We start from the raw sequence: 20,213 nt of genomic DNA, 5'->3' as shown, positions 1-20,213 counted from the left end.
GAATAATAAAATGTTTCATTGCATGATCCATTAACAATGATTATTCACTAAGCAAAATTAATTTAAAAGATAAATCATAGACTCGATTATGCATCCGAATATCACAATGCATTCGCATACCACAGCTGATCAAGTTAGGGAAACTGCAAATCGGAGCAGCAAGCATATAGTATTGACATAAAACCACAAGATATAACATGCCATATAGACGCTATCACTCTTCCTATTCTTTCAGACGATAATTCGAATATCATAAATCCATTTTCACCGATCTGACCGGTACAACTAGTTATCGCCTGATCTCAGCACCCGCAATATGGAAATGAACAAGTTCAGGATGTCCAAATAGAGAGTGGCAGAAGCCAATATGTAATCATCGTATGTGAAGCGCTTGATCAAGTTGTCGGTGTCGAAGACTATGTACCCACAGAAAATGAAGGCACTAATTCCGCCATAGACGGCAGTTGATGTTGAGCCAAGTGGAAAGAACATCTGCATGACAATAATACAAACAGTGTGCGGATTCAGATAACTGTGAATATCATTTTCATTTTTGAGAATTCAAGTAGTGTGCGTGTGCGGTACTTGCAGGTAATTAAATCTCGAGTATCAATTATCTGAATTAGAATTCTAATGAGGGTAAATGATTCGGATATGGGATCTGCTATCCGAATCCGTTTTTCTTTTGTGGATTACTAATTCAGTTATCCAAATTGCTTATTTGAATCCCGCAGATGGTATTATTTAATTCAGACTCACATTCACATATTAATTCTCAAATGAGATTCCATCCCTACAGGCTACAACCATAAATATATAGGTGACTGAGAAATCTCACCTGGATCAAACCAGTTAAGATGAGAATTATAAGGCTGGTGAACAAAATTGGCCCAAGAAAGCTAAAGTCTTTGCCCTTCTTAGAAGCCCAGAAAGTGTAACCAGTAAGCGATGCAACCACACCTGCCGTCAAAATTAGTGCTTCAAGCACAATTCTCCCTGAAATCATTTGATGAAAAAGCAGTTAGCATAATTCTAGATTTAGAAGTCAACAATCAGCATAGGATTGTTAACCGTAAGCATAGAGTACGATACTAACCTTCAGTGTTGGCGCAGCTCACACCAACTGTGAGACTCAGAGACACAGTGAAAAGGCCAAGTATGATCAAGTTTACCGGGTGCTTTTGGTGATAAATGTGCAGGGGCCACAACACTATACGGTATGAGTTTATTGTTAAGATTGAAGATAAAGCACAGTAATGCGATAAAACAGATGAAACAGAGTCCGTCGTAATCTGAAGTAAATACTTGAGAACAAGAACACTTATAACTCAACCTAGTAGATTAGGTATATAGTCTGGGAAGTTTCTAACTTCTTTCTTAACCACATTAAAAAGGAGGTTCCCTTTTTTTATTTGTTTATAGCATCTAATAGCAATCTGGAAATAAGGTTGAAACCAAAACAAAAACTAAGACTTCATGACTACCAAGCATTCGATATCTATCTTCGATTTTATAAGAATTAGATGAAAGAAAATCTAGGCCATTATTAAGAGTGTACGGTGTCAACTGTTAAAGTCTAAGCTTGCAAAAATTATAAGACATAAAACTAGTAACTTCCAAATATCTTGAATGCATTACAAGTTTATAACCAACCCAAAAGAAAGGTAAACATTTTATGAATGTTAAAAAGGTAAAAATGAGAGCACAATGGCTAGTCAGTGCCATTATCGCATTAATGACTGAAACCTACTGCAGGAAAGACAAAAGCCAGTTCACTATTTCACACGAAATTAAGGTTATCATGGGAAGCCAACAAAGTTTACAGAAAAAACACCCAAAAGGATAGGCTATTGATTCTATATATCTTCAATTATTTTTTCTTTTGTTTAAGTAGCTGCGTTCGTATTTGAATTTTGAACATGTGTATCAGGATATGAACTTTCAAGGACCCTTCAAATACATGAAAAACAGAGATAAAAATTAAAATTATCCACATCTGAGGCTCACATAAAGTCCAAGTAGCATACTATTGAAAAAAAGATTTACAAAACATCAAAGCAAACATGAAGATCTCCAGCATTTGGTTAGGTTAGGAACATTAGAGATCTCTTTATTAAAATACCCAATATAACAAAATAATGGCACCAAATGAGACAGCAATAAGATCTAAACTCTTAACTTTCACATGGAAATCATCCGGATAAAGCAAATAGACCAAAATACAATATAGAAGCAATGGCAGAAAAAAACTGCCATTGTTTAGGGAACCAAACTTTTATCAATTCCTCTACTCAATCTCTATGTTCCTTTCTTCCTAAGATTCTCCATGTTCCTTTCAGGGATAATATATATCAATAATACTTTAGTACTTCACTAACCCAATTTTTTGTTCATCCAACAAAAATGTCAACTATAGACACAAATTGGGTTGGAATTTAAGATCAAACACTGGATTTATTAATGGATTCAATATACACTAACGCTCGGAAGAGATTTAACTTCATAATAAACAATTATAAGTGAACTAATCAACATGGAGGTCTAAGAAATAGTAGTATTTCTATCATAACAAATTCTAATTTACTAGGTTTAAAGGGCGTGGAATAGAAAGAATCAAGATTGAAAATTTGAAGGAAAGACATAGAGGAGATGACTTTACAGATGAAGGGGACTAAACAGAGGAAGAGCAAGAGGCCAGAGTTTCCACGGAGGAGCTCGTTCACCGGAGCCGACAACACCACGAAGGCAGAGACCACGGTGGTTAGAACCAGCTGTGCGGCAAGGATTCCGTAAACCTTCCGGATAAAGCCCCATCGGAGCTGATTCTCGCCGTAGCTCAGTCCAGGGTACAGAGTATCCCCCGACTCTAAATCTACTTCTACTTTATCCGCCTTAGTGGCGCTCGTGTTGCTCACGCGCTCGTATCGGTACATCTCTTATTCTCTCCTGTTTCTTTTCTTTTGTGTTTCCGGGAAATGAGAGCGCGGAAGTAATATACAATGGGAAAATTTTATTGTGATTTATTTTTATCACGCGCTATGGTGGGATCCACGCGTTCTTAGCAGTTACTATTCTATCCATTAATCATAGCTTTTGATTTTCTTGGGTAAATTACACAAACAATTATTAATATTTAAGTATATCTTTTTTTTCTCTCATCAAAATTTTAAAAATGATAAATTAATTATTAATATTATTAATTTATAATAAATTGATTTTTCGTTAATAACAGTTACCGCGATGATAAAATGTTGACGTAAGTATTAATCTTACCTTCTCACATCACTTCATCGTATTCAAAACTCACTTTTTCCTACTCATTCTGCTCTCTAAAATTTGTTCAAATTTTCTTCTTCTGTATACACAACCAAAATCAGAATTCAGAACCATTTTCACTGTAACTGCTTTGCCTCTCCACGAACTAAGCCGAGCACGAAGAAATATGACAATTTACTACTGTGATTTTACAGTACACTAGACTTTCATGGCGATATAGTTGGAACTTGGAAATAAACCAAATGTATAAGTTTTGCTAGGAGGACAGTAGAAATTCTTGTCACCAGCGAACCCACACTTGGTGTGGTACCCTGGGAAATCAGTCAAATTGAATCGCACCCGCACCTCTTGTATAAGCCTCAGCCCCACGGTGGCCGCCAGCCACCGTAAATTCCAATCCAGAAAGAACCCATTCGGTTTATGGGTCACATAGATTTCGCCACACTCGTTAATCATTTACTTGGCGTTCTTAAAAGAACAGCTCATCACCAACTGATGTCTACTACAAAAAGAAAATGGAAAAAAGTGAGATTTTTATATACGAGTTTGTGCAGAAGTGAAGATTTTTTTGGCTTACCGCTTCTGGAATTCGCCTGGTTCGTCTGAACAAAAACCACCGTCAGGGAAGTTATAAATGATTCGATAGAATTTAATGGCTCCAACGTAGCAATGGTTCGCCATTTCAGTTGCGTCTATACCATGAAAAACTAAGCATCCTCTGTTCCTTACTCCTTAGTTCATGGATATTTGCCACTTCCTTCTTATAATTTCTGAACAAGAATCCTGCAAAATGCACACATATCCAGCTTCACACCAGTCTTCTTAGTTAATATTCAAACGAGAAGACGTCGATGCAGATGGAGTTGACTTCGTCGCAGTAATCACGGTCGTCGCACTCTTTTTCAAGCCGGCCACCGAGATAGGATCAAGCTTATTCCTTCTTGGAATACCAGAGCTGATTTCATCGTTAGTTTCTTAGGTTCCGTTGATTCCAATATCGTTATTTTCTCTTCCTCTGTTAGCATAAAACTAAAACCCGGTCGGGCATATGGAGGATTCGTTGTCCTCAGTTTTTTAAAAGACTAATAATCGTCTTCCAAACATTTGTAATACATAATCATTGTATAAAGACTAAAGAAAGCTCCGTCCAAAATATTTTCCAAATTATATGTATAATGCGCCTGAAAATATAAATTTACTTAAATATAAGTTATATAATTTATCTTTTTTTATATTGTATCTTTAGAGAAAGATTATTTTTTTGTTATTATTAATATGTGATAAGTACAAAATTAAGATGACTTTCAACTATTTGACGTTGAATGATTACACCTCTAGTATTTCTAGTGCTTAAACCTAATACTTCAAGGAATAACAACAATTTTTTTTACTACGGAGGTCGCTTGGTTAGTACAAAAAACACTAATTGTATTAATTTGGTGGGCCTTCATCTATGTGGAATCAACTATTTAGGTTGAGTCATAGTTATCAAAATCCGACTTACACAAATAAAGTAGAGACTATAAGTGAGTAAAATTCGATTCAATTTAGAAAAAAAATTTGAATCGAGTTATAAAATAGAACTCAAATAACTTAAATAGTAATTTGAATTACTCAAATTTTTTAGTAATTAATTGATTGATTTTCAAGTTTGAGTCGAGTATCTTAATTTTGTATGATATATGTATATCATATATGAAAAAAATATGAAGAAATATATATGTATTGTATATATTTATAAAAAACCGATTAAATTAGAATCAAATAATATCATAATATTAAAAATATTTACAATTAAATTTAAACAAAAACTCGAACAAGTCGACTCGACTCGAATTTTATAAACTCGATTTGACTCCAAAAAAATTTAAATCAAGTTCAGGTTATAAAACAAGATTCGTCAACTCAAATAAATCAAAATATTTGACTCAACTCGATCTAATGCTCACTCTTAGTAAAAGCATCTTATCAATATTGTCTACCAAATTTAAAGCAGATGCTAAATTTTAGGGTGCGTTTGGTTCACGAAATGTAAGATTACCAGTGAGAATAAAATATTACCATGGAATAAGATTGCTGAGAATGTTGTATTTTGTGTTTGGTTGGTTTAATAGGAATGTAAGATTACCGCGTTTGGTTAAAGGAATAAAAGATTATTGGAATGTATATTTGACCAAACTGTCCTTATTATATATTTGTATAATATTACAAGTTGTAAAAGATTTATATATTTTCTTTAAAAATTTAAATTCATAATATTTATATAATTTTTTACAAAATTAAAAATATAAAAAAGGTTTAATGAAAGGGTAAAATTTTATTCAACCCTTGAACTTCATATAAATTTTAATTATAGATTTTTTGTAAATATAAAATAATTTAAGGATAAATTTGTAATTTAATCTTTGTAGAAATTTTATTTTTCAATAACAGAATAATGATATTTTTGAAAAAAAAATAAAAATTTAAGGGCATTTTAGTCCAAAACGCCTGTAATGTTACAATACCTAAGGGAAATTTTAATTATAGATTTTTTGTAAATATAAAATAATTTAAGGATAAATTTGTAATTTAACCTTTGTAGAAATTTTATTATTCAATAACAGAATAATGATATTTTTGAAGAAAAAAAAATTTAAGGGCATTTTAGTCCAAAACGCCTGTAATGTTACAATACCTAAGGGAAGAGATGTAATGACATTTCCGGTAATATACCCCAAAAAATCCACTATTGGTAATAAAACATTACCGGGAATGATATTCCCGGCCAAACCAAACGGGGGAATGTGAAATCCATTCCCGGGGTGTTAAAAGTCCAAAGGTTGGCAACCAACTTTGAAAATGGTTTTCAAAGTTTGGTAAATGTTTCTTTGAAAATGGTTTTCAAAGTTTGGTAAATGTTTCTTTGAAAAATGTTTTTCAAAGTTTGGTAAAGTTTGGTAGATGTTTGTTGAGAATAGGAATGGGTAAATTCACTTTAGTCATTGCACTGTAAGGTATTTTCAAATATTAGTCCCTAAGTTTCAACTATAAATACCCTAGCTCATTTAGCTTCAAAACCATCTCAAATCCCAAAAATCATTTCTTTTTCCCAATACTAGAGAGCTTTCTTGTGAGTAGTGAGTGTTTTGTAAACACCTGTAAATTTTCTCTCATAGTAAAAGATTTGCAGCTGTCCGGAGACTTAAGCAAATTGGCTGAACTCCGTTATCAATTTCGGGTATTATTTTTCCGCTTTTATTTCGCATTTTCACTAATCTGGTTATAGGAAAATTACTCGTACTCGGTTTATTTCCTAACAACTGGTATCAGAGCTTTTAGTTGTGAATTTTGTCAATTTTTTTTGCGATGTTACTATTCATTACTATTCACGAGAATAGTGAATTTTGTGAATAGTAAAAATTTTGTTAGCGATACGAGTTTGTCGATGGAGGTGTTCTAATATACGGTGGTTCGCAAGAATTGTCAGAAACGATCCAAACGAAACCAGATTCGAGTGGGAGCGATGGCTGCAGACGAAGGGAAGATGAAAATTGAAAAGTTCGATGGTGCGGACTTTGGCTTTTGGAAGATGCAGATCGAAGAATTTTTGTACCAGAAAAATTTATATCAACCTCTCTCAGGAAAGAAACCAGAGGGCATGAAGAATAAAGACTGGGCTCTTCTCGACAGACAAGCCCTCGGAGTTATCCGACTGACGTTATCCTGCAATGTTGCTTTCAACATAGCAAAGGAAAAGACCACGACGAGTCTTATGGCGGCTCTCTCCAGTATGTATGAGAAGCCATCAGCCTCAAACAAATTGCACTTGATGAGGCGATTATTCAATTTGCGGATGACGGAATGGGCATCAATGGCACAACACCTAAATGAACTCAACACAATCACAACCTAGTTGAGTTCAGTGGAAATTGAATTCGATGATGAAGTTCGAGCTTTAATTCTCTTATCATCTCTACCAGACAGTTGGAATGCTACTGTTACAGCACTTAGCAGCTCGTCGGGAAATAATAAATTGAAATTCGACGATGTTCAGGATCTGGTACTGAGCGAAGAAATTCGACGGAGAGAATCGGGTGAAGCATTAACCTCCTCAGCCTTGCACACGGAGTCCAGAGGGAGAACTTCAGAAAGAAATTCAAATCGTGGCAGATTCAAATCCAAAAGGGGAAAATCAAGAACGGGAAAGAAAAATTTTACCTGTTATAATTGTGGCAAGAATGGTCACTTTAAAAGAGACTGCCGAGCATTGAATAAAGATACCAGTGCACAGGAATATGCTAACATGACAGATGAGACATGTGATAAAACCTTGAAGATCGTCGGAAAAGGAGACATCCGATTAAATTTGCCAAACCAGGCCACCTGGAAGTTGACAGGAGTGAGACATATTCCTGGCCTCAAAAGGAATTTGATTTCTGTAGGACAGCTTGATGGAGAAGAATATAATACAACCTTTTCAGGTTGTGAATGGAAGATTACCAAAGGAGCACTCGTCATTGCTCGTGGTAAGAAAAAGTGTACTCTCTATATAACCTCAAATTTAGAGAATATCATTGCAGTAGCAGATGCTGATGGAAAATCAAACCTATAGCACCAAAGGCTTGGCCATATGAGCGAGAAAGGGATGAAGACACTTTTGTCAAAGGGGAAGTTGTCGGATCTAAAGAATGTAGATGTCGGACTATGCGAGGATTGCATCTTTGGCAAACAAAAGAAAGTCAACTTTGTAAAGATTGGTAAGACACCCAAGGCTGAAAAGTTAGAGTTGGTTCATACTGATATATGAGGACCATCTCCAGTTCCATCTCTTGCAGGCTCATTATATTATGTCACCTTCATCGATGATTCTACAAGGAAGGTGTGGGTTTATTTTCTGAAGAAAAAATCATAAGTCTTTGATACCTTCAGAAAATGGAAGGCCATGGTGGAAAATGAGACTGGTCTGAAAGTCAAGCAGTTGAGGTCTGATAATGGAGTAGAGTATAAAAATCGTAGATTCAGAGAATTTTACGCAAACAATGGGATCAAGATGGAGGCAACAGTTCCCATGACACCGCAACAGAATGGCGTAGCAGAGCGCATGAACAAAACTCTGAATGAACGTGCCAGAAGTATGAGGATACATGCCGGATTGCCCAAATTTTTATGGGCTGAAGCTATCAACACTGCAGCTTACCTGATCAGCCGTGGGCCCTCAGTTCCTTTGGATGACAGAATACCAGAGGAAGTTTAGAGCAAGAAAGAAATAAATCATTCACACTTAAGAGTGTTTGGTTGTATTTCTTATGTACACATAAACTCTGCTGAAAGAAGTAAACTTGATGCCAAGTCCAACAAATGTGTCTTTGTTGGTTATGGTGGTGATGAGTTCGGCTACCGATTTTGGGACTATGAAAATCGGAAGATCATCAGAAGTAAAGATGTCATTTTCAATGAGAAAGTGATGTACAAAGACATGTCAACTGTAGAATCAAGCAGCTCCAATACCAAAGTTGAAACAAAGGAATTTGCTGAGTTCGAGGAGATTTCTAGAAATGATGTTCAGATCAGTCCTGAAGCATTTCAAAAAGAACCAGACACACCGGAACTAAGACGCTCCTCCAGAATTCCTAAACCAACCCAACGTTATTCTCCTTCTTTGCAATACTTGTTGCTGACTAACAATGGTGAATCAAAGTGCTATGATGAAGCAATGCAGGTGGAGGATTCAGTCAAGTGGGAGTCTTCCATGAAAGATGAGATGGACTCGTTTATGTCAAATCAGACGTGAGAATTAGCTGAATTACCACCAGGCAAGAAAGCGTTCCACAACAAGTGGATTTACATGATCAAGGAAGAGCACGATGGGAGCAAACGCTATAAAGCAAGATTGGTTGTCAAAGGTTTTCAGCAAAAGGAATATATTGACTACAATGAAATTTTCTCTCCAGTTGTAAAACTGTCTACAATCATACTGGTGTTGAAAATTGTAGCTGCAGAAAATTTACATCTTGAGCAGTTAGATGTAAAGACAACTTTTCTTCATGGTGATTTGGAGGAAGAAATCTATATGAGGCAGCCAGAAGGCTTCATAGAGGCAGGCAAGAAAAACCTAGTATGCAGGTTGAAGAAGAGCTTGTATGGTTTAAAACAAGCTCCTAGACAGTGGTACAAGAAGTTTGATAGCTTCATGTGTAGCAGTGGTTTTACCAGATGCCAAGCAGAACATTATTGCTACATCAAGAGGTTCGACAATAGCTTCATTATTTTATTATTGTACGTTGATGACATGCTCGTTGTAGGCTCAAACATGCAAGAGATTATACACTTGAAGCAAAAATTGTCGAAGCAGTTTGCTATGAAGGATTTGGGTGCTGCAAAGCAGATTCTTGGGATGAGGATCAAGAGAGACACAAAGTCGGGGACTTTGATGTTATCACAGGCTGAGTACATCAACAAAGTACTCTCCAGGTTCAACATGCAAGATGCTAAACCAGTAAGTACACCTTTAGGTGTTCATTTTAGACTCTCCAAATAACAGTCACCAAAGACGGAGGAATAACGTGCATACATGGTAAAGGTTTCGTATGCCTCAGCAATTGGAAGTCTGATGTATGTCATGGTCTGTACCAGACCAGATATTGCTCAAGCAGTGGGAGCTGTTAGTAGGTACATGAATAATCCGGGCAAGGTACACTGGGAAGCAGTCAAATGGATCCTCAGATATCTGCGGGGTACCACAAACAAATCACTTTGTTTCAAAGGTGGAGATACGATACTGACAGGCATTGTAGATGCTGACTTAGCCATAAATGTTGACATCAAAAGGAGCACTACAGGGTATGTCTATACTCTAGGAGGAACCGCAGTGAGTTGGGTTTCTCAACTACAGAAGATAGTTGCTCTCTCCATAACTGAAGCAGAATATGTCGTTGTTACGGAAGCCAGCAAGGAGATGGTTTGGCTCCAAAGTTTCTTGGAAGAGTTAGGCAAGAAACAAGAAAACAATGTCTTGTATTACGACAGTCAAAGTGTTATACATCTAGCAAAGAATCCGTCTTTTCATTCCAGGACAAAGCACATACAATTGCAATATCATTTTATTCGGTCTCTTCTGGAAGATGTGATTTTGAAGCTTGAAAAGATTAGTGGAGCTCAAAATCCGACAGACATGTTGACAAAGACGGTGACCACAGACAAACTGAAGTTGTGTTCAGCTTCAGTTGGCATGCAAGAATAACAAGACTAGAAATACTGCTGCATCGATCGAGGTGTGAAGACAGATTAAAATCAGTCTTCAAGTGGGAGATTGTTAAAAGTCCAAAGGTTGGCAACCGACTTTGAAAATGGTTTTCAAAGTTTGGTAAATGTTTCTTTGAAAGTGGTTTTCAAAGTTTGGTAAATGTTTCTTTGAAAAATGTTTTTCAAAGTTTGGTAAAGTTTGGTAGATGTTTGTTGAAAATAGGAATGGGTAAATTCACTTTAGTCATTGCACTGTAGGGTATTTTCAAAGATTAGTCCCTAAGTTTCAACTATAAATACCCTAGCTCATTTAGTTTCAAAACCATCCCAAATCCCAAAAATCATTTCTTTCTCCCAATATTAGAGAGCTTTCTTGTGAGTAGTGAGTGTTTTGTAAACACCTGTAAATTTCTCTCTTAGTAAAAGATCTGCAGCTGTCCGGAGACGTAAGCAAATTGGCTGAACTCCGTTATCAATTTCGGGTATTATTTTTCCGCTTTTATTTCGCATTCTCACTAATCTAGTTATAGGAAAATTACTCGTACTCGGTTTATTTCCTAATATGGGGGAATCCCACATTCCCCCATCCAAACACCCCCTTAAGGTTATCGAAATTTAATGATAAATATGTGGATCTACTGTCAATAAAACCGCTTATTTGTGTTTAAAATGGAAAATAAATTTTATTTTAACGAATGAAAAAATATATTTTCTATTGGACATACTTAAGCATAGTACTAAGTTAAATTGTATTATTAAAATGATAATTTAGATTTTAAATCTAAGAAACATATGTAGGTTTTTTAAACCAGATCAAGTTATTTGATATATTATTACAAAAATTAGTTAAAAAAATAATGGCAGATGCCTATATGGTATATTATCTAATATATAAAAGTTTAAAAGTTTATCTGTCCATATAGAATGTTCTTTTTTTGACTAATATAAATTTATATGTTTTTGGATTAAATTTTGGTTTAGTTAATATTAATATTATTATAATACACCATAAATATAAATTTTTATATATATTTTAATAGAATGAGGTGATTATAATATAGTATTTATTTATTTTTTAAGTTATAAATTTTAATTTTAATTTTATATTTAACTTTGTTATACTTTTAAATAATATAATCATAATAATATTATAAATTTAATTATTATATTACGTTCTAATTATTTTTTTCCCATAAGTTCCAACGTTGTTCAAAATTATGAGGAATGGTCATTTTCAGTTTACAAACCTTAAAGGAAGAGGTTGGCAGCAGTCCCCATTAGGGCCGTAAATAAGACGAGATAGATCGTGGGTTATTCGAGATTGATTCGGTCAAAGCTCGATCAACACTCGAATTGAATGAACTCGACTCGAATTCTTAACAAGCTAAAACGAGTTACTTAATACTCGACTCGAAAAGCTCGCGAGCTACTCGAAAAAAATACTATATTATAATTTTAGATTTTTTAAAATTACATTATTAAAAATATATTAAAAATACGTTATTGATAATTATAAATTTTTTAAAAAATATTTTTAAATATAATATAAGATTTTTGACTCGAATTCTTAACAAGCTAAAACGAGTTACTTAATACTCGACCGAAAAGCTCGCGAGCTACTCGAAAAAAATACTATATTATAATTTAGATTTTTTAAAATTACATTATTAAAAATATATTAAAAATACGTTATTGATAATTATAAATTTTTTAAAAAATATTTTTAAATATAATATAAGATTTTTGTAGGTTCAAATTCGAGTTTGTGTTCGAGCTCAAAATCGAGTTTCAATCGAGCTTGAGTCTCGAGCTTCAATCGAGCCCCTGAATTTTTTTTTGAGTTCGAGCCTTTTCGAGTTCGAGTCGAGTTTCAATATTATATTTCGAGTTCGAGCTGAACTTGATAATTTTTAGCTCACGAGTTTTTAAGTCGAGTCGATCTTAATTTTAAACTTTTCGAGTTCGAGTCAAGCACAGCAATACTCAAGCTCGACTCGGCTCGTTTACAGCCCTATGACATAATCTCCAAACCTTATAAACTTTTGTTCACCGACTTTTTAAATAGATGCAATTTAGTCCATTTTTATATTAATTTCAATTTCACATTTTATAATTATTTCGATTTGATCCCTTCCATGTGTGTTGTTTAATTTATTTAAATTTTTGTTTGTAATTTGATGTTTGTTTAATTTCGTACTTTAAATTATATTTTTATCAAAATCGACCCATAATTATTTATACTTTTTGTAATTTATTCTAAATCATATACGATCAAATTATAACTCGATGTTCATGAAACATTGAAAGGCAAAAAATAATTAACCCAAAAACAACCCAACCTGAAGTCAATCCGTATCCGGTAAGATCCGACTTGAATTTTGTTTGTTAATGATGTAATTCAATCCGAACGAGATCCGAATGAAGTCCATCCGGACCTAAATTAACGTGGTATTTAACTAATTCAGACTTAGATCGTTTTAACCTGAATTGACATCGATTTGAACCAAAATTAACCCGACCCGACCCAAACCTGAACTGAATCTAATGTCAAATCAACCTGAAAATGATCCGAATTGATTTGATCTGAACCCGACCTGATCCGAGTCGAACTATTAAATTGATCTAACTCAACATGTATTCGATTTGAACTGACCTAACAGAATCCGACTGAAACTTAACACGATTCGAACTATTAAATTTGTCGTTTCAGATTTGAGACGGATTGTCCCGGTCGTGAATAGGCGTCATACAACTGTCGCCTATCCGACTCAATCTGTGTTTGTGTTATCACATATGTTCAATAGTTTTCAGATAGGAAAACAAAATATATAATAACCACATTATTTTGATAAAATTAGCCTTCTAATTTTCCTCTATAAATGATACATAAGATTTTGCGTACTTCTCGGGTGTACGAATACGAATTTGGAAAAATTGCGCTAATTTCAGAAGTGACGTCCATTCAATGATTACATTGGTCTTACTTCTAAGATAATTCCACGACATAGTTAACATTTTGTGATTGTTATTCGATTTATTTTTCAGTAAATACTGGCATATTTGTTTTATAATAGTATCATTTCTACAAGGGATGAAACCACTTTAAACATCAAGCAATATCTTTTTATCTGATTGTGCTTAGGGACATGATGATAATAGCTATCCTACTTAGTTCGATTGCGCCTTTTATTACAAAAGCGTTGATTTATTTGCTTTCGTGTTGTAAATTCCAAAAGTTGTGGTTGTAAAATCATTATTAATTCAATATGATTTTAACAGTTTATATAATTATAAAATAGTATATATTTATAATCCTTTTAATTATTAACAACGCACTTATTCATGTAGACACAATAGTTTGAATATGAATTTTTTAGGAATGACAATATTTATTTTTATCACTAAGTCTACTAATTAAGTTTATTATTCATTTAATATTTTTAAATTAATTTTTATTAATATCTATATAAATGAAAATAATTTTTAGGGTAATTACACATTTAGCCTATAAACTGTTACTTTTATTCTATTTTGGTACTCAAACTTTATTTTTTAAACCTAACATTTACTTTATGTTTCATTTTAGTACAATGCCATTAAAAACTTAACGGTGATGTTGGCGTGCCACCATCATATAATACCATGTCATCTTTTAAAAAATAAAAAAATGACACGTCAATAGTTATGTTGATTTTTTAACGGCGGGATATCAAATCAAAGCCTAAAATAAACACTAGGTATGTTTAAAAAAAAGTTGAAGTACTAAAACGGGACAAAAGTAATAGTTAGGTACTAAAGTAATATGTTTAAAATGAACTAAACATACAATTTGAAAGAAATGTATGTGAATTTAAACCAACCAAGTGATCTCAATGGTAAAAGAGAATGTCGTCCTTCTTAGAGGTTATGAATTTCAGCTACTGTGTCTGTATGGTGTGTGTATATTATTAATAGAATAATTTTTTGTATAAATACTACGTTGGTGATTTATGCATATTGATTGTTGAATTCTAGACATTAAAAAGATTACAAGTGGCGATCCTAAGATACACTTGGTTTAAAGAATGTGATAAGTCCCTATTTCCTAAAAGTTGATGGAATTTGTAGATTCTTAGACATTGGCTTTGGGATTTAAACTTTTTTATGGACGGTTAGATGTTGATTTGATGAGAATTTGATGCATATGCATGATGATTTGTTGTGTGATGTTAGTATTAGTTGAGTCGAATTTGAACCGTGTTAAACTTGATTTAATTTAAAAAGTATAAGATTGAATTCGACTTAATTCGAAAATTTATAAGCTTAAAATTGTCAAGCTTGACTCGAACTCGAAATAAAAAATTAAAGCTCAATTCGAAAGTTCGTGAGCTTAAAATTTTAAAGCTAGACTCGAAATAAAAAAATTGAGCTCGAGAAAACTTGAACTCAAAATATTTTCAGACTTAGCTCAATTGAAGCTTAAACTTGAGCTCGAACATAAATCTTAAGTACATGAAAGCCTTACATTGTATTTTTAAATATATATATATATATATATTATTAACAATAATTTAATTTTAAAAAATCTAAAGTTTTAATATATTATTTTTTTCAAGTTACTCATAAATTTTTCGAACCGAGTATTAAGTAGCTCGCTTCAGTTCCTTGAGAATTCGAATTCAGTTCAAGCTTGAATCGAGTCTATTCAATTTGAGAGTTAACCAAACTCTAACTAAGTTGATATAGAATAACTCTCATATCCGTATTGTCTTATTTACAACCCTAATTAGTATGATGCATGTATAGCTGGTTTACACGCATGGTCTAGTACGCGAAATGATGTGATTGTGAGCTATGGATGTTATGAACATGTTTAATATGTTAAAGTTAACGTGACTTGTTGGAATAGTGTTGTAACCTAAAATGTATGAAATGATATTGTCTGTTTATGTCGCATTGATACGGTACGGGATAGGAACGAGATGAAAAAATAAATTTTAAAATTATAAGGTACAAGTACGATAAATATAAAATAAATTTTAAAATTTTAAAAGACATAAAAGATAACAAAATATTTATTAAAGTCCATAGTGATTAGAATTCTTTGATAAAAATGGAGATTATAGTGAATGTAAACAAATCTTCAACACGATTTGAATTTAGTTTATTCCTCCTAAGAGAGTGGACGAATGAATAAGTATTCAAATTTCTATCACAAGAAAAGGATGAAGTAAGTCGTCCAAATACTTTGAAAGTTAAAGATTAGAGCAATATAGTTTCGACACAAGTTAGTCTATAACTTTTTAGAAATGAAAAATACCTTTTCGTAAGAGAAATTCAACCCTAATTAAAAAAAATAAAATTATATTATAATTCATCTATATCTTTTTTATTATTTAAATCTTACAAATAATCATAGATACGTGCATAAAGATCAAATATCGTCCCGGATACGTCCTCGAAAATTTCTCTGACTTGCCCAATTAAAATTCAACCATACCCCTTAAATGCGGACGTCCCTGATATATACTCAAACTGTACCCATTCTATACCTATGTTAGGGACTTGTTGAGTTATTGGTACAACTAGGGCTGCAAATGAGATGAGACAGATCGTGAGTTATTCGAGATCGATCAGTCAAAGTTTGATTAATACTCGACTCGAGTTATTAACGAAACGAAATGAATTACTTTATATTCGATTCAAAAAGATGGCGAACAACTCGAAAAAAATTATAATTATAATTTTATTTTTAAAATTTAAAATTATTAATAATATTAACAGTTATATGTTGATCTTTTAAAAAATACAATATAATATTTTTATGTACTTAAGGTTTATGTTCGAGTTTGAGCTTGAACCGAGTTAAGTTTAAGATTTTTTTTAGCTTTTACGAGCTTCAATTCATGGTTTCAAATTTGAGTTGAACTTAAAAATTTGAGGCTCATGAGTTATCGAGCCGAATCGAACTCTATTTTAAAGTTTTCAAATTGAACTCAATAATACTTGAATTTGACTCGACTGGGCTCTAGATACGGCATTAAGAGGACGTACCCGTGCTACATAGTTGTCGGAGCATGTTATGTATAAACAATGGCCTAAAACGAATCACTGGATATATATTTTCATTTATTGTGTTTTTTTGCTTTTTGAAGTCAAATTCAACATACAAGTTTATTTATGTAATTGATGTGTTGATAATATGTTAGGAGTATGTTTAGGATGTTTGAGGATGATTGGTGTCATTAAAAAATAATAATGTATTTTTATTCTGCAATATCAATATTATATTGATAAGGCTAGGGCTCATTGTTGAGGTCGTTTTTGTTCAAATAAGGTTGGGCTCAATTGCAGCCCCAACTTCAACTAAACCGACTTAAACTCTAAAGTACCCAACGGTTATAATTGATCTTGATGAATTAATAAATAGACCCGTTGGGTCTGGGTTAATTCATTGTCAGATAGACACGAGTATTGCATTTTTTTACTATTTCTTTCCCGCCCTGATCACTCCCGAATCCATCCCTTCTGAAGAGTCGAGTTCAAGTCTCTTTGTACGATCTCTTTTCGGAGTTTCAATTTTTTCGTTTCTTGCGAATTGTTGTTGGTGATCGCTAAACCCTAGTATACAACCATGAGTTGTTCTTGGGTTTTCTCCGGTGGCGCTCAAAGATCCGCGGGGCGGGTACTGATAGAAGGGTAAGTTTGGAGAACTTTATGTGCCATAGTAGTCTTGAAATCGAATTCGGCGAGTGGGTTAATTTCATTACCGGTCAAAACGGAAGTACATATCTCATCTCTCTCTCTCTCTCTCTCTCTATGTATATATATATATATATATATTGTGCATTTGATTCATGTTAATAATTTTCTTGGAATATGATACGAGCGACATGTTTGTTTGTTTGGTTTTTTGTGTTCCTAGGAGGGAAGAGCGCGATACTAACTGCTTTATGTATAGCGTTCGGCGGAGAAACTAAAAGAGCTTCGAAGTTGAAGGAATTTATAAAAACTGGCTACAAGTTTATTCTTTTTCTTCTTTTGCTTTTAATTGTTTGGTTTAGTCACGGTTAATCTGTTTGATATATCTGATATCTATCTTAATTCTCAGTTATGCTATTGTTCAAGTAAATATTAAAAATGGAGGAGTTGATTCTTTTAAGCCAGATATTTTCGGTGATACCATTATTATAGAACGCAGGATTACTGACTCTACGAGCTCCATTGTTTTGAAAGATTGTCAAGGTTTGAATCATTTTCTTCCGAATTTGCTTTAATGTCCAATGGTCTGTCTGATTACTTCTGAATGACGTGTTTTTCTTAATAAAAAATCAAACAAACAGATTTTTTTGCATGTGCAATTGTGTGGCGAGTAGTTTTGACATATGTAAATTGATTTTATTAATGTTTTTCTTTGCAGATTAAGTTCTTGTAATTTCTCTTAGCTTATAGAAATAATTTCGCCTTGAAGACCTTCACATCACTGATCCATTTTCCCTTTTATAGATTAAGTACCATGAAACAAATCAGCGTGAGATAGATGATCAAATTCGTGAGCTTCTTCTATATCAAGCCAACAGGGTCTGGGTAACTCTTGTTTTCTTTTTTATTTATTTGTTTTACATGAAAGGCATGAGGATGCTGTGCTTTTTTATTCCCCTAAACTTTTTAAGGACAACTTTGAACTTGATTTTTTTTCTTGGACTGGTTATAGCTTTTGGTGGGGATGAAGTGCTACGTCTTCTACGTGAAATTGAGAGGCATCAACGTGCATTTACCGTGCCGCCTATTGGTCCAATTGGTGCTCATGTGTTGACTGATGGAAAATAGCTACAGAAAATTTTGAGCACACTTCTTACACCTAGGAACTAAACAACTAAATCTTTATTTGATAATATAAGATCGGCTTGTTCATTTGGTGTTGGCTACATAATGCAGAATGTTGAATTCTTTTCATATTTTCCTTTCTCTAGATCTCTTTGTTAATGGTATAGGCAATTTAGGGATTTTTATGGTATAAGAACATTTGCTCGCAGGGGTTGTATTGAAGCTTTTTTTTTGTGGAAAAATCATGTAGAAATTGTTTTTAGTCTGCAAATAGATCTCTTCTGATTCTATAAGTAATTCTTGACGACTTTTTGGCAATTGTTGCTAGTTTTGTGGTTATTGTGCTGCAAACATTACTCAATGGTGATACATGGGGTCCTGCTGTTGAACAAGCTATTGGAAAGTTGCTAAATGCACTCATTGTGACAAATTCTTAGGATGTTAGTGCTCATAGAAAATGCATAAAAGAGGCAAGATATAATTACTTTTCGATTGTTATACATAGGTTTTCGAACCAAGGTGAAAGGATGAGAATTCTATTTTTCTTAAAAAGCCTCTTTTCATAGTACTGATGTTTCAGTACAGTTTCCTTGATATTTGGTTATGCTTTCTTTGTAGGTTGATTATAACTGATCATTCACTCTCCCAGATGAACCACACAACTGCTCAATCTCTTTTCCAATGATAATCCTACTGGTAGAAGTGGTAATTTCATGTTTTCATCATGAATTTCTAATCTAAATCCTGATATTAGGAAATTTATTTTTTAACTACCCTCTCTGCCTATTTCTTTTCAAATTTCTTTTATCATAATCCAATGCAGCGATTACTGGTTGGTTAGTTTATCAGGAGGCAATGAGCTTGTCCATGAATATTTTTCATGCTCTCTGAAGAAGTTATTGCTGCAGGCTTATGTGTAGCACTAACATTTTTTGTATTCTCAGGTCAGAGCTGAGAGGCAAGTTATTGTCGAAGATTACAACAGGGGAAGGGCTGTTGCATTTGATCGAAGAATACAAAATGTGTTCGAGGTTTTCACCTTAGATGGATTTAAAATGCAAGTCGAGAACTAATTTCATATGTTGTTTAGTGTCTCATCCTTTTTAAAAAAGTTACTTGGTATGTTTATGTATTCTCAGGTCAGAGCTGAGAGGCAAGTTCTTCTCGAATATTACAACAGGGGAAGGGCTGTTGCATTTGATCGAAGAATACAGAACGTGTTGGAGGTTTTCACCTTAGATGGATTTAAAATGTAAGTCGAGAATTAATTTCATATGTTTTTTCATGTCTCATCCTTTTTTAAAAAGTTACTTGGTATGTTCATTATTGTCTTTGTAGGGACCAATTTTTAAGGGAGTGAGAATTGAATTTGGTTTGTGAATCTAATTACATCGTTTAGATGGATTTATAAGTTTGTGCTTGTCAAATTATGCATGAAGAATTTTGTTCACTTCTCAAATATAAGATTGTTCTCATCTTTGTAGGGACCAATTTTTAAGGGAGTGAGAATTGAATTTGGTTTGTGAATCTAATTACATCGTTTAGATGGATTTATAAGTTTGTGCTTGTCAAATTATGCATGAAGAATTTTGTTCACTTCTCAAATATAAGATTGTTCTCATCTTGAATTCAATTTGAATTTAATCGTAAAACTTGAATTTAAGAATTTACGATCATTTGATTACTTTAAATTCCATGTTGTTGGATGCGATTGAACTGCCATCTCATGTGCCCAACAATTCTATCCAGATATAGTTATGCTAAAACATGTTTATAACAAATGGTTATAGGAATGATCAAGTGCTGGTTTGATTATTGAAAGTGACCTAGCATTGTAATGGTTACAAGATATTGTAATTTGGATGCTTTCTTTGCTTGTTCTCTTCTCCACCTGCTAAACATGGATT

The 20,213-nt window shown here is 33.4% G+C and overlaps 2 protein-coding genes and 1 pseudogene across 2 annotated transcripts; 1 reads left to right on the top strand and 2 right to left on the bottom strand.

Annotated features, from left to right (window-relative positions):
- Positions 1-114: 114 nt before the first annotated feature.
- LOC120189665 (BI1-like protein) lies at positions 115-2,963 on the bottom strand. The gene is made up of 4 exons (XM_039192886.1): positions 2,660-2,963; positions 1,097-1,210; positions 839-996; positions 115-492 (listed from the first exon to the last, which is right to left on the bottom strand). The coding sequence occupies exons 1-4, from the start codon at positions 2,931-2,933 to the stop codon at positions 286-288; spliced, it is 753 nt and encodes a 250-aa protein (XP_039048817.1). The 5' UTR covers positions 2,934-2,963; the 3' UTR covers positions 115-285.
- A 511-nt stretch (positions 2,964-3,474) lies between these two features.
- LOC120189599 lies at positions 3,475-13,506 on the bottom strand (annotated as a pseudogene).
- Positions 13,507-14,372: 866 nt separating this feature from the next.
- On the top strand, positions 14,373-18,743 carry LOC120189598 (structural maintenance of chromosomes protein 6A-like). Its single transcript, XM_039192835.1, has 6 exons — positions 14,373-14,433; positions 17,105-17,263; positions 17,405-17,501; positions 17,591-17,724; positions 18,194-18,290; positions 18,635-18,743. Exons 1-6 carry the CDS (start codon positions 14,373-14,375, stop codon positions 18,741-18,743), a joined length of 657 nt encoding a protein of 218 aa, XP_039048766.1.
- The last annotated feature ends 1,470 nt before the right edge of the window (positions 18,744-20,213 follow it).

Source organism: Hibiscus syriacus, unplaced genomic scaffold (genome assembly GCF_006381635.1).
Source record: "Hibiscus syriacus cultivar Baekdansim isolate YM2019G1 unplaced genomic scaffold, ASM638163v2 tig00116958_pilon, whole genome shotgun sequence".
NCBI classification, from domain to species: domain Eukaryota; kingdom Viridiplantae; phylum Streptophyta; class Magnoliopsida; order Malvales; family Malvaceae; genus Hibiscus; species Hibiscus syriacus.
Note: the sequence above shows the minus strand (reverse complement) of the source record. Positions and strands in the feature narration are given on the sequence as shown.

Excerpts from the sequence above, each read along its gene's own strand:
- LOC120189665 (XM_039192886.1), bottom strand. The coding sequence starts at position 2,933 with ATGTACCGATACGAGCGCGTGAGCAACACGAGCGCCACTAAGGCGGAT. Across the intron at positions 997-1,096 it reads GAGCTGCGCCAACACTGAAG|GGAGAATTGTGCTTGAAGCA; the intron begins GTTAGTATCGTA and ends AAATGATTTCAG. Across the intron at positions 493-838 it reads TCTTAACTGGTTTGATCCAG|ATGTTCTTTCCACTTGGCTC; the intron begins GTGAGATTTCTC and ends ATTGTCATGCAG.
- LOC120189598 (XM_039192835.1), top strand. The coding sequence starts at position 14,373 with ATGGTAAAAGAGAATGTCGTCCTTCTTAGAGGTTATGAATTTCAGCTA. Across the intron at positions 17,264-17,404 it reads CATTACCGGTCAAAACGGAA|GAGGGAAGAGCGCGATACTA; the intron begins GTACATATCTCA and ends TTGTGTTCCTAG. Across the intron at positions 17,502-17,590 it reads TTTATAAAAACTGGCTACAA|TTATGCTATTGTTCAAGTAA; the intron begins GTTTATTCTTTT and ends CTTAATTCTCAG.